General features: G+C 64.1%; 2 protein-coding genes across 2 annotated transcripts in view; one reads left to right on the top strand and one right to left on the bottom strand.

The window, feature by feature from the left end:
• Positions 1-876: 876 nt before the first annotated feature.
• Positions 877-8077, bottom strand: GTSF1 (gametocyte specific factor 1). The gene is made up of 5 exons (XM_033083304.1): positions 7231-8077; positions 4171-4297; positions 3270-3350; positions 2538-2619; positions 877-1189 (listed from the first exon to the last, which is right to left on the bottom strand). The coding sequence occupies exons 1-5, from the start codon at positions 7321-7323 to the stop codon at positions 895-897; spliced, it is 678 nt and encodes a 225-aa protein (XP_032939195.1). The 5' UTR covers positions 7324-8077; the 3' UTR covers positions 877-894.
• A 1635-nt stretch (positions 8078-9712) lies between these two features.
• NCKAP1L (NCK associated protein 1 like) overlaps positions 9713-17623 on the top strand; it is a 34211-nt gene continuing 26300 nt past the window's right edge. Inside the window, exons 1-7 of the mRNA XM_033083309.1 lie at positions 9713-9845; positions 11541-11651; positions 13024-13116; positions 13205-13261; positions 14475-14617; positions 15802-15892; positions 16714-16851. Of these exons, the coding sequence (XP_032939200.1) occupies positions 9744-9845; positions 11541-11651; positions 13024-13116; positions 13205-13261; positions 14475-14617; positions 15802-15892; positions 16714-16851 (735 nt within the window). The 5' untranslated portion in view covers positions 9713-9743. The remainder of the gene's footprint in view (positions 9846-11540; positions 11652-13023; positions 13117-13204; positions 13262-14474; positions 14618-15801; positions 15893-16713; positions 16852-17623) is intronic.

A 17623-nucleotide genomic window follows, 5' to 3' on the forward strand; every position in this document is an offset into this window, starting at 1 on the left:
GACAGGGACACTCGGAGGTGACAGGGACACTGGGGGAGGTGACAGAGACACTGTCACAGGGAGGGGACAGGGACACCGGGGGGTGGCACGGGGACATCGGGGGGGTGGAACGAGAGGGGGACACCGGGGTGGGGGAGGTGACAGGGACACTGTCACAGCCAGGGGACAGGGACACTGAGAGGTGACAGGAACACGTCCTGGGGGGTGACAGTGTCACTGGGGGGAGGTGACAGTGACACTGGGGGAGCAGGAGGTGACACGGACACTGTCACAGGGAGGGGACAGGGACACTGAGAGGTGACAGGGACGCGTCCTGGGGGGTGACAGGGACATTGCGGGGAGGTGACACGGACACTGTCACAGGGAGGGGACAGGGGACACGTCCGGGGGCTGGCACGGGGACACCGGGCTGGGGGAGGTGACAGGGACGCTGTCACAGGGAGGGGACAGAGGACAGGGGACAGGGGACACGCCCACGGGGGTGGCAGGAGGACACCGAGGGAGTGGGAGGAGGTGACAGAGACACTGTCACAGCCAGGGGACAGGGACACTGAGAGATGACAGGGACACGTCCTGGGGGGTGACAGGGACACTGGGTGAGCAGGGAGTGACAGGGACACTGTCACAGTGAGGGGACAGGGACACTGAGGGTTGGTGACAGTGTCACTGGGGTTGGTGACAGTGTCACACGGGTTGGTGGCAGTGTCACTGGGGGAGGTGGCAGTGTCACACGGGTTGGTGGCACTGTCACTGGGGTGGGTGGCAGTGTCACCGGGGTTGGTGGCAGTGTCACAGGGGTAGGTGGCACTGTCACAGGGGGTGGTGGCACTGTCACACGGGTTGGTGGCAGTGTCGCTGTCACAGCCAGGGCACAGCCGCCTTTCGGAGCCGTTTTTATTCCCAAAAGCAGCGCAGGGTTGGGGGGCCCGGGACCCCCCCGGCCGGCCCCGCGCGCGCTCCCGATGTCCCCAAGCGCGCTCCCGGTGTCCCCAAGCGCGCTCCCGATGTCCCCAAGCGCGCTCCCGATGTCCCCACGCGCGCTCCTTCCGGCCCCAGGCGCGCTCCCGATGGTCCAAGGCGCGGTCCCGATGTCCCCAAGCGCGCTCCCGATGTCCCCAAGCGCGCTCCCGATGTCCCCAGGCGCGGTTTCCGCGGTGACAGCCCCTCCGGGGGGGTGGCGGGGTCGGGGCTGCGCGACAGGGGAGGGGACTTCAGGTCAGGGCGGGGGGGGGACACCGAGTGTGGCACTTGGGGACACTCACACAGACCCAGTGTGGCACTTGGGGACATTCACACACCGCGTGTGGCACTTGGGGACACACACGAATACACTGAGTGTGGCACCTGGGGACATTCACACATCTGGGGACATTCATACACACCGAATCTGACACTTGGGGACACTCACACACCGCGTGTGGCACTTGGGGACACTCCCACACTCGGGTGACACCTGGGGACACACGGACACACCTGGGGACACTCACAGCCCGAGTGTGGCACTCGGGGACACGCACAGACACCGCGTGTGGCACTTGGGGACATTCAGACACCTGGGGACATTCACACACCGAGTGTGGCACTTGGGGACACTCCCAGACCGAGTGTGACACTTGGGGACACTGCCAGCCCCCGGTGGCACTCGGGGACACCCACAGACACCGCGTGTGGCACTTGGGGACATTCACACACCTGGGGACACTCACAAATACACCTAGGGACACACGGACACACTTGGGGACACTCACAGACCCAGTGTGACACTTGGGGACACTCACACACCGAGTGTGACACTTGGGGACATTCACAGACCCAGTGTGGCACTTGGGGACACTCACAGACCCAGTGTGACACTTGGGGACACTCACAGACCCAGTGTGGCACTTGGGGACACTCACAGACTCAGTGTGACACTTGGGGACACTCACAGACTCAGTGTGGCACTTGGGGACACTCACACATCGCGTGTGGCACTTGGGGACACCCACAGACCCAGTGTGACACTTGGGGACACTGCCAGCCCCCGGTGGCACTCAGGGACACCCACAGACACCGCGTGTGGCACTTGGGGACATTCACACACCTGGGGACACCCACACACCGAGTGTGACACTTGGGGACACTCCCACACCTGGGGACACCCACAGACCCAGTGTGGCACTTGGGGACACTCACAACCCGACTGTGACCCTTGGGGACACTCCCAGACCGAGTGTGGCACTTGGGGACACCCACAGACCGAGTGTGGCACTTGGGGACACTCACAGACCGAGTGTGGCACTTGGGGACTGTCCCACCCCCCCGGTGGCACCTGGGGACACTCCCAGACCTGAGAGCGACACCTGGGGACATTCCCACACTCGCGGTGGCACCTGGAGGTGACAGTGCTGTCCCTGCCACCCGCGGTGACACCTGGAGGTGACAGCGCTGTCCCTGCCACCCGCGGTGACCCTGGGGGTGACAGCGCTGTCCCTGCCACCCTCGGTGACCCTGGTGACAGCCCTGTCCCTGCCCCCCGCGGTGTCCCCGTGTCGCACCTGGGGCAGGGGACAGGCAGGTCACCCTTGGTCACGTGCAGCACGAACGGCGGCGGCTGCTCCTGCTCCAGCTCGCTCAGCTCTGCGGGGACATGGGGACACCGTGGGGACACCGCGACACCGTGGGGACACCGTGGGGACATGGGGACACCGTGGGGACATGGGGGGACACCGTGGGGACACCGTGGGGACATGGGGACATGGGGACACAGTGGGGACACCGAGGGGACAGCGTGGGGACACCGTGGGGACACCGTGGGGACATGGTGGGGACACAGCAGGGACACCAAGGGGACAGGATGGGGACACCATTGGGACATGGGAGGGACACGATAGGGACAGGATGGGGACACCGTGGGGACATGGGGGGGGACACCATGGGGACACCGCGACACCGTGGGGACACCGAGGGGGGACAGGATGGGGACATGGGAGGGACATGGGGAGGACAGGATGGGGACAGACGGGGACACCATGGGGACATGGGCGGGGACAGGACGGGGACATGGGGGTCGGACAGGATGGGGACACCAAGGGGACAGGATGAGGGACACCGTGGGGACATGGGGGGGACACGATGGGGACAGGATGGGGACACCAGAGGGGTTTGGGCACATCACGGGGGGGGTTTGGTGACACCGAGGGGGGGTTGGTGACACTGAGGGGGGTTGGTGACACCGAGGTGGGATTGGTGACACCGGGGTGGCTTTGGGGACACGGCGGGACCCTCACCTGCGTCCCAGTCCTCCCGGCACGGCGGCGGCTGCCAGGCCTGGGGCGGCTCCCAGGGGGCCCCGGCCGCGTCCTCGGGGTCTGCGGGGACACGGGGACAGCGCTGAGGGGACACCGGGGACACTGGGACACCTGGGGACACCTGGGACAGCGCTGAGGGGACAGCTGGGGACACCTGGGGACAGCTGGGGACACCTGGGACAGCTGGGGACAGCGCTGAGGGGACAGCTGGGGACAGCTGTGACAGCTGGGGACACCTGGGGACACCTGGGGACAGCTGCGGACAGCGCTGAGGGGACAGCTGGGGATACTGGGGACAGCTGGGGACACCTGGGGACAGCGCTGAGGGGACAACTGGGGACACTGGGCACACCTGGGCACACCTGGCTGTACCTGGGCACACCTGGGCACACCTGGGCACACCTGGGGCACAACTGGGCACACCTGGGGTTACCTGTGCACACCTGTGCACACCTGGGCACACCTGGGCACACCTGGGGGCACACCTGGGCACACCTGGGCACACCTGGGGCACAGCTGGGCACACCTGGCCGTACCTGGGGCACACCTGGGGCACACCCGGGCACACCTGGGCACACCTGGGGGCACACCTGGGCACACCTGGGCACACCTGGCTGTACCTGAGCACACCTGGGCACACCTGGGCACACCTGGCTGTACCCGGGGCACACCTGGGGGTACCTGGGGGCACACCTGGGGCACACCTGGGCACACCTGGCCGTACCTGTGGGGTTACCTGGGGGTACCTGAGCACACCTGGGGCACACCTGGGGGTACCTGGGGCACACCTGGGCACACCCGGGCACACCCGGCCGTACCTGGGGGCACACCTGGGCACACCTGGGCACACCTGGGCACACCTGGGCACACCTGGCCGTACCTGGGGGCAGCTCCAGGGGCAGTTTGTCGGGACAGCTGCTGACGTGGCTGCGCAGGTGCCCTCGGGGCACGCGGTGCCGCGCGTTGAAGGGACAGGTGGCCAAGGAGCGCGACACCTGCGGGTTGTTCTGGGGGGGGGAGGGGAGGGGGCGTCAGGGGGCGGGGCTGTGCCCAGAGACAGAGCCCGAGACCCCAAAACAGAGCCTGAGACCCCAAACTGAGCCCCAGAGACCCCAAAACTGAACCCCAGAGACCCGAAACGGAGCCCCAGAGACCCCAAAATGAGCCCCAGAGACCCCAAAACCCTCAGAGATCCCAAAACCCTCACAGACCCCAAAACTGAACCCCAGAGACCCCAAAACTGAGCCCGAGACCCCAAAACTGAACCAGAGACCCCAAAACCGAACCCGAGACCCCAAAACTGAGCCCCAGAGACCCCAAAACGGGGCCTGAAACCCCACACCGAGCCCCAGAGATCCAAAACCCTCAGAGACTCCAAAACTGAACCTGAGAGACCCCAAACTGAACCCCAGAGACCCCAAAGTGAGCCTGAAACCTCAAAACTGAGCCCGAGAGACCCTAAAACCCTCAGAGATCCCAAACTGAGCCCAAGACCCCAAAATGAGCCCCAGAGACCCCAAAACTGAACCCGAGACCCCAAAACTGAGCCTCAGAGACCCCAAACCCTCACAGACCCCAAACTGAGCCCCAGAAACCCCAAAACTGAACCTCAGAGACCCCAAACTGAGCCTGAGATCCCAAAACCGAGCCCGAGACTCCAAAACTAAGTCCCAGAGACCCCAAACCCTCACAGACCCCAAAACTGAACCCCAGAGACCCCAAAATGAGCCCGAGATGTCAAAACTGAACCTCAGAGACCCCAAAACGGAGCCTGAAACCCCACACCGAGCCCCAGAGATCCCAAACCCTCAGAGACCCCAAACTGAACCCCAGAGACCCCAAAGTGAGCCTGAAACCCCAAAACTGAGCCCGAGAGACCCCAAACTGAGCCCAAGAGCCCGAAAGTGAACCCCAGAGACCCCAAACCCTCAGAGACCCCAAAACGGAGCCCCAGAGACCCCAAAACCGAGCCCGAGACACCAAAAATGAGTCCCAGAGACCCCAAACCCCTCAGCGACCCCAAAACTGAACCTCAGAGACCCCAAATCCTTCACAGACCCCAAAACTGAGGCCTCACAGACCCCAGACCCTCACAGACCCCAAACCGACCCCTCAGAGACCCTCACAGATCCCAACCCCAATTCCTGCAGACCCCAGACCCTCATGGGCTCTCCCCGGCAGGTCCTGGACCCCAAAACCGACCCCGACTCCTCAGAGACCCCAAATCCTTCACTGACCCCAAAACTGACCCCAGACCCCTCAGAGACCCCAAATCCCTCACTGACCCCAAACCGACCCCGACCCCTCAGAGACCCCAAATCCTTCACTGACCCCAAACCGACCCCGACCCCTCAGAGACCCCAAATCCTTCACTGACCCCAAACCGACCCCGACCCCTCAGAGACCCCAAATCCTTCACTGACCCCAAACTGACCCCGACCCCGCACAGACCCCGAGCCCGGCAGGTCCCGCCCTTACCCCGCTGTCCCCCCTCATGTCCCGGTGTCCGGTCCCGATGTCCCCCGTGTCCCCCTGTCCCCTCATGTCCCGGTGTTCCTCCCTCCATGTCCCGATGTCCGGTCCCGCTGTCCCTCCCATCCCGACGTCCCCCATTCCCGCTGTCCCCTCATGTCCCGATGTCCCCCCATGTCCCACTGTCCCGATGTCCCCCCATATCCCGCTGTTCCCCCCATGTCCCGCTGTCCCCCACGTCCCCGTGTCCCCTCCATGTCCCCATGTCCCGCTGTCCCCCTCACATCCCGATGTCCGTTCCATCCCGATGTCGCCCCCGTGTCCCCGTGTCCCCGCCATGTCCCCGTGTCCCCGTGTCCCCGCCATGTCCCCGTGTCCCCGTGTCCCCGCCATGTCCCCGTGTCCCCCCGTGTCCCGCTGCCCCCTGATGTCCCCCATGTTCCCGTGTCCGCCCCATGTCCCCGTGTCCCCTCTATGTCCCCATGTCCGGCTGTCCCTCATGTCTCGCTGTCCCCTCCATGTCCCCGTGTCCCCCATGTCCCCTCTATGTCCCCATTCCCCCTGTCCCCCTCATGTCCCCGTGTCCCCGTGTCTCCGTGTCCCCGTGTCCCCTCATGTCCCGATGTCCTCCCATGTCCTACTGTCCCTCCCATGTCCCCATGTCCCGTTGCCCCCCTCCATGTCCCCATGTCCCCGTGTCTCCGTGTCCCCCTCATGTCCCCACGTCCCCACGTCCCGCTGTCCCCCTCATGTCCCCATGTCCCCACGTCCCCCTCGTGTTCCCCCCATGTCCCAACGTCTCCGTGTCCCCCCCGTGTCCCCCCCACTTCCCCGTGTCCCCTCCATGGCCGCCCAGCCCCCCCACGTCCCCACGTCCCGTTGTCCCCCTCCACGTCTCCATGTCCCCGTGTCCCTCTCGTGTTCCCCCCATGTCCCAACGTCCCCGTGTCCCCCCGTGTCCCACTGCCCCCCCATGTCCCCCATGTCCCCTCTATGTCCCCATTCCCGCTGTCCCCCTCATGTCCCACTGTCCCTCCCTTATCCCAGTGTCCCCCCGTGTCGTCCTGTCCCCCCCATGTCCCGCTGCCCCCTTCATGTCCCCCCATGTCCCCATGTCCCCATGTCCCGCTGCCCCCCCATGTCCCCGTGTCCCCTTGTCCCCCTCATGTCCCCACGTCCCCACGTCCCGCTGTCCCCGCCATGTCCCGATGTCACCCTCCCCACTCCCGTTGTCCCCCTCCATGTCCCCATGTCCCCGTGTCCCTCTCGTGTCCCCCCCATGTCCCAACGTCTCCGTGTCCCCCCGTGTCCCGTTGCCCCCCCATGTCCCCACGTCCCGATGTCCCCCACGTCCCCGTGTCCCCCTCATGTCCCAACGTCTCCGTGTCCCCCTCATGTCCCCATGTTTCGCTGTCCCCCCCATGTCCCCTCCCGTGTCCCCCCCGTGTCCCCCCGTGTCCCCGCGCACCTGCTGGCACCGCACCAGGTGATAGGGCAGGCGGGACACGCGCACCTGGTGGCTCCGGTCGTACGGGCACTGCACGAGCGCGTCGGGCTCCATGGGGCCGGTACCGCCGGTACCGCCGGGGCTGCCGGGAGCCGTTCGGTACCGCCGGGTGCCGTTCGGTACCGGTCCCGTCCCACCCGTCAGCCTTCGGTCCCGGTTCGGTCTTACCGGCCGCGCTTCGGTCCCGGTTCGGTCTCACCGGTCACTCTTTGGTCCCGGTTCGGTCACGAATCGGTCCCAGTTCTCCCGGTTCTATCCCGGTTCGGTCCGAGCAGGCCTGGTTCGGTCCCTGTCCGGTCCCAGCACTCCCGGTTCTGTCCCGGTCCGGTCCCACCGCTCCCGGTTCGGTACGAGCAGGGTTATCTCGGTGCGTGTCTGGTCACAGCGGTCCCGGTTCTGTCCCGATCCGGTCCCCGTGGTTCCGGTTCGGTCCCGGTTCTGTCCCGGTTCGGTCTCACCGGTCCCGATTCGGTCCCAGTGTCCCGGTTCTGTCCTGGTTCGGTCTCACCGGTCCCGATTCGGTCCCAGTGTCCCGGTTCTGTCCTGGTTCGGTCCGAGCAGGGCTGGTTCCGTCCCGCTTCTGTCCCGGTTCGGTCCCGGTTCTGTCTCGGTTCGATCCCGGTTCTGTTCCGGTTTGGTCCCGGTTCTGTCCCGGTTCGGTCCGAGCAGGGCTGGTTCGGTCCCTGTCCGGTCCCAGTGTCCGGTTCGGTCCCGCTTCGGTCCCGCTTCGGTCCGGTTCGGTCCCGGTTCGGTCCCTCGCCGGTGTCGCCGTTACCGCGGCAACGGGCGCAGCTTCCGGGTCCTCCGGTCCGCTAGGGGGCGCCGCGGTGCCGTCGTCATGGCAACGGGGGGGGGGGAATTGGGGTGAAACAGACACGAAATGGGTAAAAAACACGGAAATTGTGTAAAAAACACTCAAACTAGGGTGAAACAGACCCGAAATGGGTAAAAAAAATAAAAAATTGGGGTGAAACAGACCCGAAATGGGTAAAAAACATGGAAATTGTGTAAAAAACACTCAAACTGGGGTGAAACAGGCCCAGAATGGGCAAAAAAACACAGAAATTGTGTAAAAAACACTCAAACTAGGGTGAAACAGGCCCAGAATGGGTAAAAAACACGGAAATTGTGTAAAAACCACTCAAACTAGGGTGAAACAGGCCCAGAATGGGTAAAAAAAATAAAAAATTCGAGTGAAACAGGCCCAGAATGGGTCAAACAGCCAAGATTAGAGTGAAACGGGTTCAGAGTGGGTAAAACAACCCAAACTGGGGTGAAACAGGCCCAGATTGGGGTGAAACAGCCCCAGAATGGGTCCAAAAACCCAGATTGGGGTGAACCAGGCCCGGTTTGGGCTCAAGCGACCTTGATTTGGGTTATAGGGCCCAGCTTGGGTTCAAACAGGTCCGGTTTTGGTCAAACAGGCCCAGTTTGGGTTATAGGGCCCAGTTTGGGTTATAGGGCCCGGTTTGGGGTGAACCAGGCCCAGTTTGGGTTATAGGGCCCAGTTTGGGGTGAACCAGGCCTGGTTTGGGGTGAATCAGGCACATTTTGGGTTATAGGGCCCGGTTTGGGGTGAACCAGGCCCAGTTTGGGTTATAGGGCCCAGTTGGGGTGAACCAGGCCCAACTTGGGTTATAGGGCCCGGTTTGGGTTATAGGGCCCAGTTTGGGGTGAACCAGGCACATTTTGGGGTGAACCAGGCCTGGTTTGGGTTATAGGGCCCGGTTTGGGTTATAGGATCCAGTTTGGGTTATAGGGCCCAGTTTGGGGTGAACCAGGCACATTTTGGGTTATAGGGCCCGGTTTGGGGTGAACCAGGCCTGGTTTGGGTTATAGGGCCCGGTTTGGGGTGAACCAGGCCCGGTTTGGGTTATAGGGCCCAGTTTGAGTTATAGGGCCCAGTTTGGGTTATAGGGCCCAGTTTGGGGTGAACCAGGCCCAGTTTGGGTTATAGGGCCCTGTTTGGGGTGAACCAGGCCCGGTTTTGGTCAAACAGGCCTAGATTGGGGTTCTAAGGCCCAGTTTGGGGTCGTACTGGCCCAGTTTGGGCCATACAGGCCACCCATCGTGGTGTCACCCATCAGCAGTGTCACCCATCCCAGTGTCATCCTCATTGTCCCCATCTTGGTGTCCCTGCCCGTGTCCCCATCCCTGAGGTCCCCATCCATGTCCCCATCACAGAATCTCCATCCCCGTGTCCCCATCCCCGTGTCCCCATCCCCCTGTCCCCATCCCAGTGTCCCCACATTGTCCCCACCCATGTCCCCACATTGTCCCCACCCATGTCCCCATCCCCGTGTCCCCACATTGTCCCCACCCGTGTCCCCTGCGCCGTGACAGGGCGGTGGCAGCCCCATCACGTGGCTTGGTGGCCTCGGCGCCATCGGGCCCAACCCAGGAAGGGGAAGTTGGGGTTTGGGGCCTTTCAGGGACCGTGGGGGGTGACACCAAGGTGCCACCGAGTTGCCACCATGTCCCTGCCCTCGGTGTACGGGGACAAACTGGCCGAGAAGCTGACGCTGCTCAACGAGCGCGGCCGGGGCGTCCTCGTGCGCCTCTACCACATCAAAAAGGTTTGGGGGGGACATTGGGGGGACACCCTGGGGTCCCCAAACCCCCCCGAGCCATGGGGGAAGCTGAGGGGATGGGGGGGAGTGGGGGTTGGGGGGGTTTTGGGGGGGGTTTGGGGAGGGGGGACAGCACAGGAGGGGTTTTGGGGGGGTTTCTGGGGGGGTCCCAGTGTGGGGAGGGTTGGGGTAGGGACAAGGGGGAATTTTGGGGGTGTCCCAATCCAGGGAGGGATTTTTGGATTCAGTTCTGGGGTGATTTTGGGTGTCCCAGCCCAGGGAGGGATTTTTGGGGGGTCCCAGCCCGGGGAGGGATTTTTGGGATCAGTTCAGGGGGGATTTTGGGGGTCCCAGCCCGGGGAGGGATTTTTGGGATCAGTTTGGGGGGTTTTGGGGGTCAGTTCGGGGGATTTTGGGGATGTTCCAATCCGGGAAGGGATTTTGGGATCAGTTCTGAGGGGTTTTGGGATCAGTTCGGGGGGGGGTTTGGGGAGATTTTGGGGGTCCCAGCCCAGGGAGGGATTTTTGGGATCGGTTTGGGGGCATTTTAGGATCAGTTCTGGGGGGATTTTGGGATCCATTTGGGGGGTTTTGGGATCCATTCGGGGGGATTTTTGGGATCAGTTCTGAGGGGTTTTTTGGATCAGTTCAGGGGGTTTTTGGGGGTCCCAACTCGGAGAGGGATTTTTGGGATCCATTCTGGGGGGTTTTGGGGATCAGCTCGGGGGGATTTTTGGGTGTCCCAGTCCTGGGAGGGATTTTTGGGATCAGTTCAGGGGGGTTTTGGGATCGGTTCTGGGGTTTTTTGGGATCAACTCGGGGGGATTTTTGGGATCAGTTCTGAGGGTTTTGGGATCAGTTTTGAGGGTTTTGGGATCAGTTCAGGGGGTTTTTGGGATCCATTCGGGGGGATTTTGGGATCAGTTCTGGGGATTTTTGGGATCAGTTCACGGGGGGTTGGGATCAGTTCTGGGGGGTTTTGGAGGTCCCAGTGAGGGATTTTTGGGATCAGTTCTGGGGATTTTTGGGATCAGTTCACGGGGGTTTGGGATCAGTTCTGGGGGATTTTGGGATCCGTTCTCAGGGGTTTTGGCGGTGTCCCAGCTCGGGGGGATTTTTGGGATCAGTTCCGGGGGGTTTCTGGGATCAGTTCACGGGGGTTTTGGGATCAGTTCTGGGGGATTTTGGGGGTCCCAACCCAGGGAGGGATTTTTGGCATCAGTTCTGAGGGGTTTTTGGGATCAGCTCGGGGGGGTTTTGGGGGGTCCCAACTCGGGGAGGGATTTTTGGGGTCAGTTCTGGGGATTTTTGGGATCATTTCTGGGGGATTTTGGGATCAGTTCTGGGGGGTTTTTGGGATCAGTTCTGGGGGATTTTGGGATCAGTTCTGGGGGGTTTTTGGGATCAGTTCTGGGGGTTTAGGGATCAGTTCTGGGGGGTTTTTGGGATCAGTTCTGGGGGATTTTGGGATCAGTTCTGGGGGGTTTTTGGGATCAGTTCTGGGGGTTTAGGGATCAGTTCTGGGGGTTTTTGGGATCAGTTCTGGGGGTTTAGGGATCAGTTCTGGGGGTTTTTGGGATCAGTTCTGGGGGTTTTTGGGATCAGTTCTGGGGGTTTTTGGGATCAGTTTTGTGGGGTTTTTGGGATCAGTTCAGGGGTTTTTGGGATCCCTTCGGGGGTTCTGAGCCGCGGGTCCCCCAGACGTGCTCGGACCCCCGCACGCGGCCGCCCTTCCTCGGGGACAAGGCCATGGAGGCCTCGGCCAAATTCATCCAGAAGAAATTCCCGCACCTGGACGTGCGGAGCAGCACCGTGAGCCGCTGTCCCCGTGTCCCCGTGTCCCCGTGTCCCTGTGTCCCCGTGTCCCTGTGTCCCCATGTCCCCAGTGTCCCCGTGTCCTTGTGTCCCCGTGTCCCTGTGTCCCCCTGTCCCCACTGTCCCCGTGTCCCCTGTGTCCCCTCCCCCTGTGTCCCCATGTCCCCACTGTCCCCGTGTCCCCGTGGCCCCTGTGTCCCCTCCCTCTGTGTCCCCGTGTCCCCTGTGTCCTCTGTGTCCCCGTGTCCCCATGTCCCCTGTGTCCCTGTGTCCCCGTGTCCCCCTGTCCCCACTGTCCCCGTGTCCCAGTGTCCCTGTGTCCCCTGTGTCCCCTGCCCTAGTGTCCCCACTGTCTCCGTGTCCCCCTGTCCACAGTGTCCCCATGTCCCCGTGTCCCCTCCCCCTGTGTCCCTGTGTCCCTGTGTCCCCTGTGTCCCCATGTCCCCGTGTCCCCAGTGTCCCCACTGTCACCATGTCCTTGTGTCCCCATGTCCCCACTGTCTCCGTGTCCCCCTGTCCACAGTGTCCCCATGTCCCCAGTGTCGCCTCCCCCTGTGTCCCCGCTGTCCTCCTGTCCCCACCGTCCCTGTGTCCCCTCCTCCGTGTCCCCACAATGTCACCACCCCTGTGGCCCCACCCCTTTGTCCCCATCCCCGTGTCCCCAGCCCCCCTGTCTCCACTGTCCCCTGTGTCCCCATGTCCCCAGTGTCCCCGTGTCCCCATGATTCCCGTGTCCCCACCCCCGTGTCCCCACTGTCCCCATGTCCCCAATGTCCCCGTGTCCCCATCTGTGTCCCCACCCCCTGTGTCCTCACCGTGTCCCCACTGTCCCTGTGTGTCCCCATCCCTGTGTCCCCATTGTCCCCATGTCCCCAGTGTCCCTGTGTCCCCACATCCATGTCCTCATCCCTGTGTCCCCAGCCCCCCTGTCCCCAATGTCCCAGTGTCCCCACTGCCCCTGTGTCCCCATCCCTGTGTCCCCACTGTCCCCTGTCCCCACCCCCTGTGGATTATGCCACCCCACCCTGCGTGTCCCCACTGTCACCTCACCCTGGTTGTCCCCCTGGTGTCCCCCTGGTGTCCCCACTGTCACCTCACCCTGGCTGTCCCTTGTGTCACCTCACCCTGTTTGTCCCCCTGGTGTCACCCTGCGTGTCCCCATTGCCACCTGACCCTGGATGTCACCCTGCGTGTCCCTTGTGTCACCTCACCCTGGCTGTCCCTTGTGTCACCTCACCCTGGCTGTCCCCCCGGTGTCACCCTGGTGTCCCTTGTGTCACCTCACCCTGTCCCCTTTCCTCCCCCCACCCCACTGTCCCCGCCGTGCCACCCACGCCGCTGTCCCCCTGTTGTCCCCTGTCCCCTGCAGCAGCACCTGGGCCCGGTGCACAGGGACAAAGGTGACATCGTGCGCGTGCTGTCCCCGTTCTACCACACCTTCCTGGACCTGCTGGAGTTCCGGGTGAGCCGGGCTGGGGACACAGGGGACAGCGCTGTCCCTGCCGCCCGGGGACACCGCGGTGACACCCGCCATGTCCCCTTGTCACCAGGACCACGTGTACGAGCTGCTCAACACCATCGACGCCAGCCAGTGCTACTTCGACATCGTGAGTGCCACCCCCGGGACCCGCGGTGTCACCATCGCTGTCACCATCGCTGTCATCATCGCTGTCACCATCGCTGTCACCACCTCTGTCCCCATCACTGTCCCCATCGCTGTCCCCATCGCTGTCACCATCACTGTCCCCATCGCTGTCACCATCGCTGTCACCATCGCTGTCACCACCTCTGTCCCCATCGCTGTCACCACCTCTGTCCCATCGCTGTCCCCACGGTCTCACTGCTGTCCCCATCGCTGTCCCCGCGGTGTCACCTCTGTCCCCGTGGTGTCACCTCTGTCCCCTTCTCTGTCCCCTCGGTCTCATCCCTGTCCCCGCCTCTGTCCCCGAGGTCTCACCTTTGTCCCCGAGGTCTCACCTCTGTCCCCTCAACTGTCCCCATCGCTGTCCCCTCGGTCTCAGCGCTGTCCCCATCTCTGTCCCCATCGCTGTCCCCGCAGTCTCAGCGCTGTCCCCGAGGTCTCACCTCTGTCCCCATATTTGTCCCCGAGGTCTCACCTTTGTCCCCGAGGTCTCACCTCTGTCCCCGCGGTGTCACCTCTGTCCCCATCGCTGTCCCCACGGTCTCACCTCTATCCCCACGGTGTCACCTCTGTCCCCATCTCTGTCCCCACCACTGTCCCCGCGGTCTCACCTCTGTCCCCGCGGTGTCACCTCTGTCCCCGCGGTCTCACTGCTGTCCCCATCGCTGTCCCCATCGCTGTCCCCTCGGTCTCACCTCTATCCCCACGGTGTCACCTCTGTCCCCATCTCTGTCCCCACCACTGTCCCCGCGGTCTCACCTCTGTCCCCGCGGTGTCACCTCTGTCCCCGCGGTCTCACTGCTGTCCCCATCGCTGTCCCCATCGCTGTCCCCTCGGTCTCACCTCTATCCCCACGGTGTCACCTCTGTCCCCATCTCTGTCCCCACCACTGTCCCCGCGGTCTCACCTCTGTCCCCGCGGTCTCACCTTTGTCCCCGAGGTCTCACCTCTGTCCCCTCAACTGTCCCCATCTCTGTCCCCTCGGTCTCACCTCTGTCCCCACCGCTGTCCCCGCAGTCTCAGCGCTGTCCCCGAGGTCTCACCTTTGTCCCCGAGGTCTCACCTCTGTCCCCATCACTGTCACCACGGTCTCACCTCTGTCCCCGCGCTGTCCCCGCGGTCTCACCGCTGTCCCCTCTGTTGTCCCCGCGGTCTCACCGCTGTCCCCTCCCCCCCAGCACATCAACTACGACCTCACCAAGGGTTACCTGGACCTGGTTGTCACCTACGTGTCGCTGGTGCTGCTGCTGGCGCGCACCGAGGAGCGGCGGCTGCTGCTGGGGCTCTACCAGTGCGCGCACGAGATGAGCCACGGCGCCAGGTGCCACCTCCGCCCTGTCCCCGAGTGTCCCCAGGGGCTGTCACCGCCGGGATTGTGTCCCCGCGTGTCCCCAGGGGCTGTCACCACCGCGGCTGTGTCCCCAGGTGTCCCCAGGGCACTGTCACCACCGGGGCTGTGTCACCAAGGCAGTGTCACCACCGGGACTGTGTCCCCAAGTGTCCCCAAGGCGCTGTCACCACCGGGGTTGTCCCCAACGCTGTGTCCCCAGGTGTCCCCAAGGCTCTGTCACTATCAGAGTTGCTCCCAGTGCTGTGTCCCCAGGCTGTCCCCAAGACTGTCACCACCGGGGCTGTGTCCCCAAGTGTTGTCCCCAAGGCTGTGTCACCACCGCGGCTGTGTCCTCGCGTGTCCCCAGGGCGCTGTCACCACCGCGGCTGTGTCCCCAGGCTGTCCCCAAGGCTCTGTCCCCACCAGGATTGTCCCCAACGCTGTGTCCCCAAGTGTCCTCAAGGCTCTGTCACCACCGTGGCTGTGTCCCCAGGCTGTCCCCAAAGCACTGTCACCACCGGGTCTGTCCCCAGGCACTGTCACCACCAGGATTGTCCCCAGCGCTGTGTCCCCAGGCTGTCCCCAAGGCACTGTCACCACCGGGGCTGTGTCCCCAGGGGTTGTCACCATCGCGGCTGTGTCCCCAGGGCGTTGTCACCACCGGGGCTGTGTCCCCAAGTGTCCTCAAGGCGCTGTCACCACCGGGGCTGTGTCCCCAAGTGTCCTCAAGGCGCTGTCACCACCGGGGCTGTGTCCCCAGGCTGTCCCCAAGGCACTGTCACCACCGGGGTTGTCCCCTCGCTCTGTCCCCTCCCCGAGGGTGACACCGGGGTTGTCCCCAGTTCCGTGCCCTTGCTGGAACCAACCCTGGGGTTGTCCCCAGTGTGTCCCCAACACCGGGGCTGGCCCCAGGTCTGTCCCCAACGTGTCCCCAGTGCCATGTCCCTGCTGGAACCATCCTCGGGGTTGTCCCCAGTGTGTCCCCAGTGTGTCCCAAACACCGGGGGAGCTGCGCTGGGGCGGTCCTGGGGCTGTCCCCAGCGTGTCCCCAACGCCGTGTCCCTGCTGGAACCATCCTCGGGGCTGTCCCCAGCGTGTCCCCAATGCCGTGTCCCTGCTGTGGTGGCCCCGGGGCTGTCCCCAGCGTGTCCCCAATGTCCCCAATGTCCCCGCAGCGAGCCCGGGTTCCCCCGCCTGGCGCAGATGGTTCTGGAGTACGAGCACCCGCTCAAGAAACTGCCCGAGGAGTTCGGGCCCCACACCAAGGTGGGTCGGGGACAGGGACAGGGACAGGGACCCCGCGGTGTCCCCAGCTCGGTGTCCCCGGTATGGTGTCCCCATGTCCCTGCTGTCCCTATGGGAGTGCTGTCCGATAGCTCTGCTCTCCCCCTGGCACTGCTGTCCCCATGTCACCGATGTCCCCATGGCTGTGTGTCCCCATGTCCCTCCTGTCCCCATGGCTGTGCTGTCCCCATGTCCCTGCTGTCCCCATGTCCCTGCTGTCCCCCACGTCCCTGCTGTCCCCATGGCTGTACTGTCCCTGCTGTCCCCCATGTCCCCATGTCCCCCAGGCGGTGAGTAGCGCCCTGCTGTCCCCATGTCACCGATGTCCCCATGTCCCTATGGTGCTATCCCCATGTCCCCGTGTCCCCCAGGCGGTGAGCAGCGCCCTGCTGTCCCCATGTCCCTGCTGTCCCCATGTCCCCATGTCCCTGCTGTCCCCCCCAGGCGGTGAGCAGCGCCCTGCTGTCCCCATGTCCCTGCTGTCCCCATATCCCCATGTCCCTGCTGTCCCCATGGTGCTGTCCCCATGTCCCCATGTCCCCGTGTCCCCCAGGCGCTGAGCAGCGCCCTGCTGTCCCCATGTCACCGATGTCCCCCCATGTCCCCATGTCCCCCAGGCGCTGAGCAGCGCCCTGCTGTCCCTGCGGGCCCCATGTCCCCATGTCCCTACTGTCCCCATGTCCCCATGGCGGTGCTGTCCCTGCTGTCCCCCATGTCCCCATGTCCCCGTGTCCCCCAGGCGGTGAGCAGCGCCCTGCTGTCCCCATGTCACCGATGTCCCCCAATGTCCCCGTGTCCCCCAGGCGCTGAGCAGCGCCCTGCTGTCCCTGCGGGCCCCGTTCTCGCGGCGCTGCCAGGACGCGGAGCAGTGGAGACGGGAGCAGCTGCTGAGCCTGCTGGGACCCGCGGGGGACATGCTGAGCCCGGCCACGTGTGACAGCGTGAGTGACACGGGGACACGGGGACATGAGGGGACAATGGGGGGACATGGGGACATGGGGACATGGGGACATGGGGACATGCTGAGCCCGGCCACGTGCGACAGCGTGAGTGACATGGGGACAATGGGGACACGGGGACAATGGGGGGACATGCTGAGCCCGGCCACGTGCGACAGCGTGAGTGACACGGGGACACGGGGACATGGGGACATGGGGACATGGGGACATGGGGACATGCTGAGCCCGGCCACGTGCGACAGCGTGAGTGACACGGGGACAATGGGGGGACAATGGGGACATGGGGACATGGGGGGACATGGGGACATGGGGACATGCTGAGCCCGGCCACGTGTGACAGCGTGAGTGACACGGGGACATGGGGACATGGGGACATGGGGGGACATGGGGACATGGGGACATGCTGAGCCCGGCCACGTGTGACAGCGTGAGTGGGGACATGGGGACATGGGGACATGGGGGGACATGGGGACAGGGGGACATGCTGAGCCCGGCCACGTGTGACAGCGTGAGTGACATGGGGACAATGGGGACATGGGGACATGGGGACATGGGGACATGGGGACATGCTGAGCCCGGCCACGTGCGACAGCGTGAGTGACACGGGGACAATGGGGGGACATGGGGGGACATGGGGACATGGGGACATGGGGACATGGGGACATGCTGAGCCCGGCCACGTGCGACAGCGTGAGTGACACGGGGACAATGGGGGGACATGCTGAGCCCGGCCACGTGTGACAGTGTGAGTGGG

Source organism: Catharus ustulatus, chromosome 31, assembly GCF_009819885.2.
Source record: "Catharus ustulatus isolate bCatUst1 chromosome 31, bCatUst1.pri.v2, whole genome shotgun sequence".
In the NCBI taxonomy this organism is placed as follows: Eukaryota; Metazoa; Chordata; class Aves; order Passeriformes; family Turdidae; genus Catharus; species Catharus ustulatus.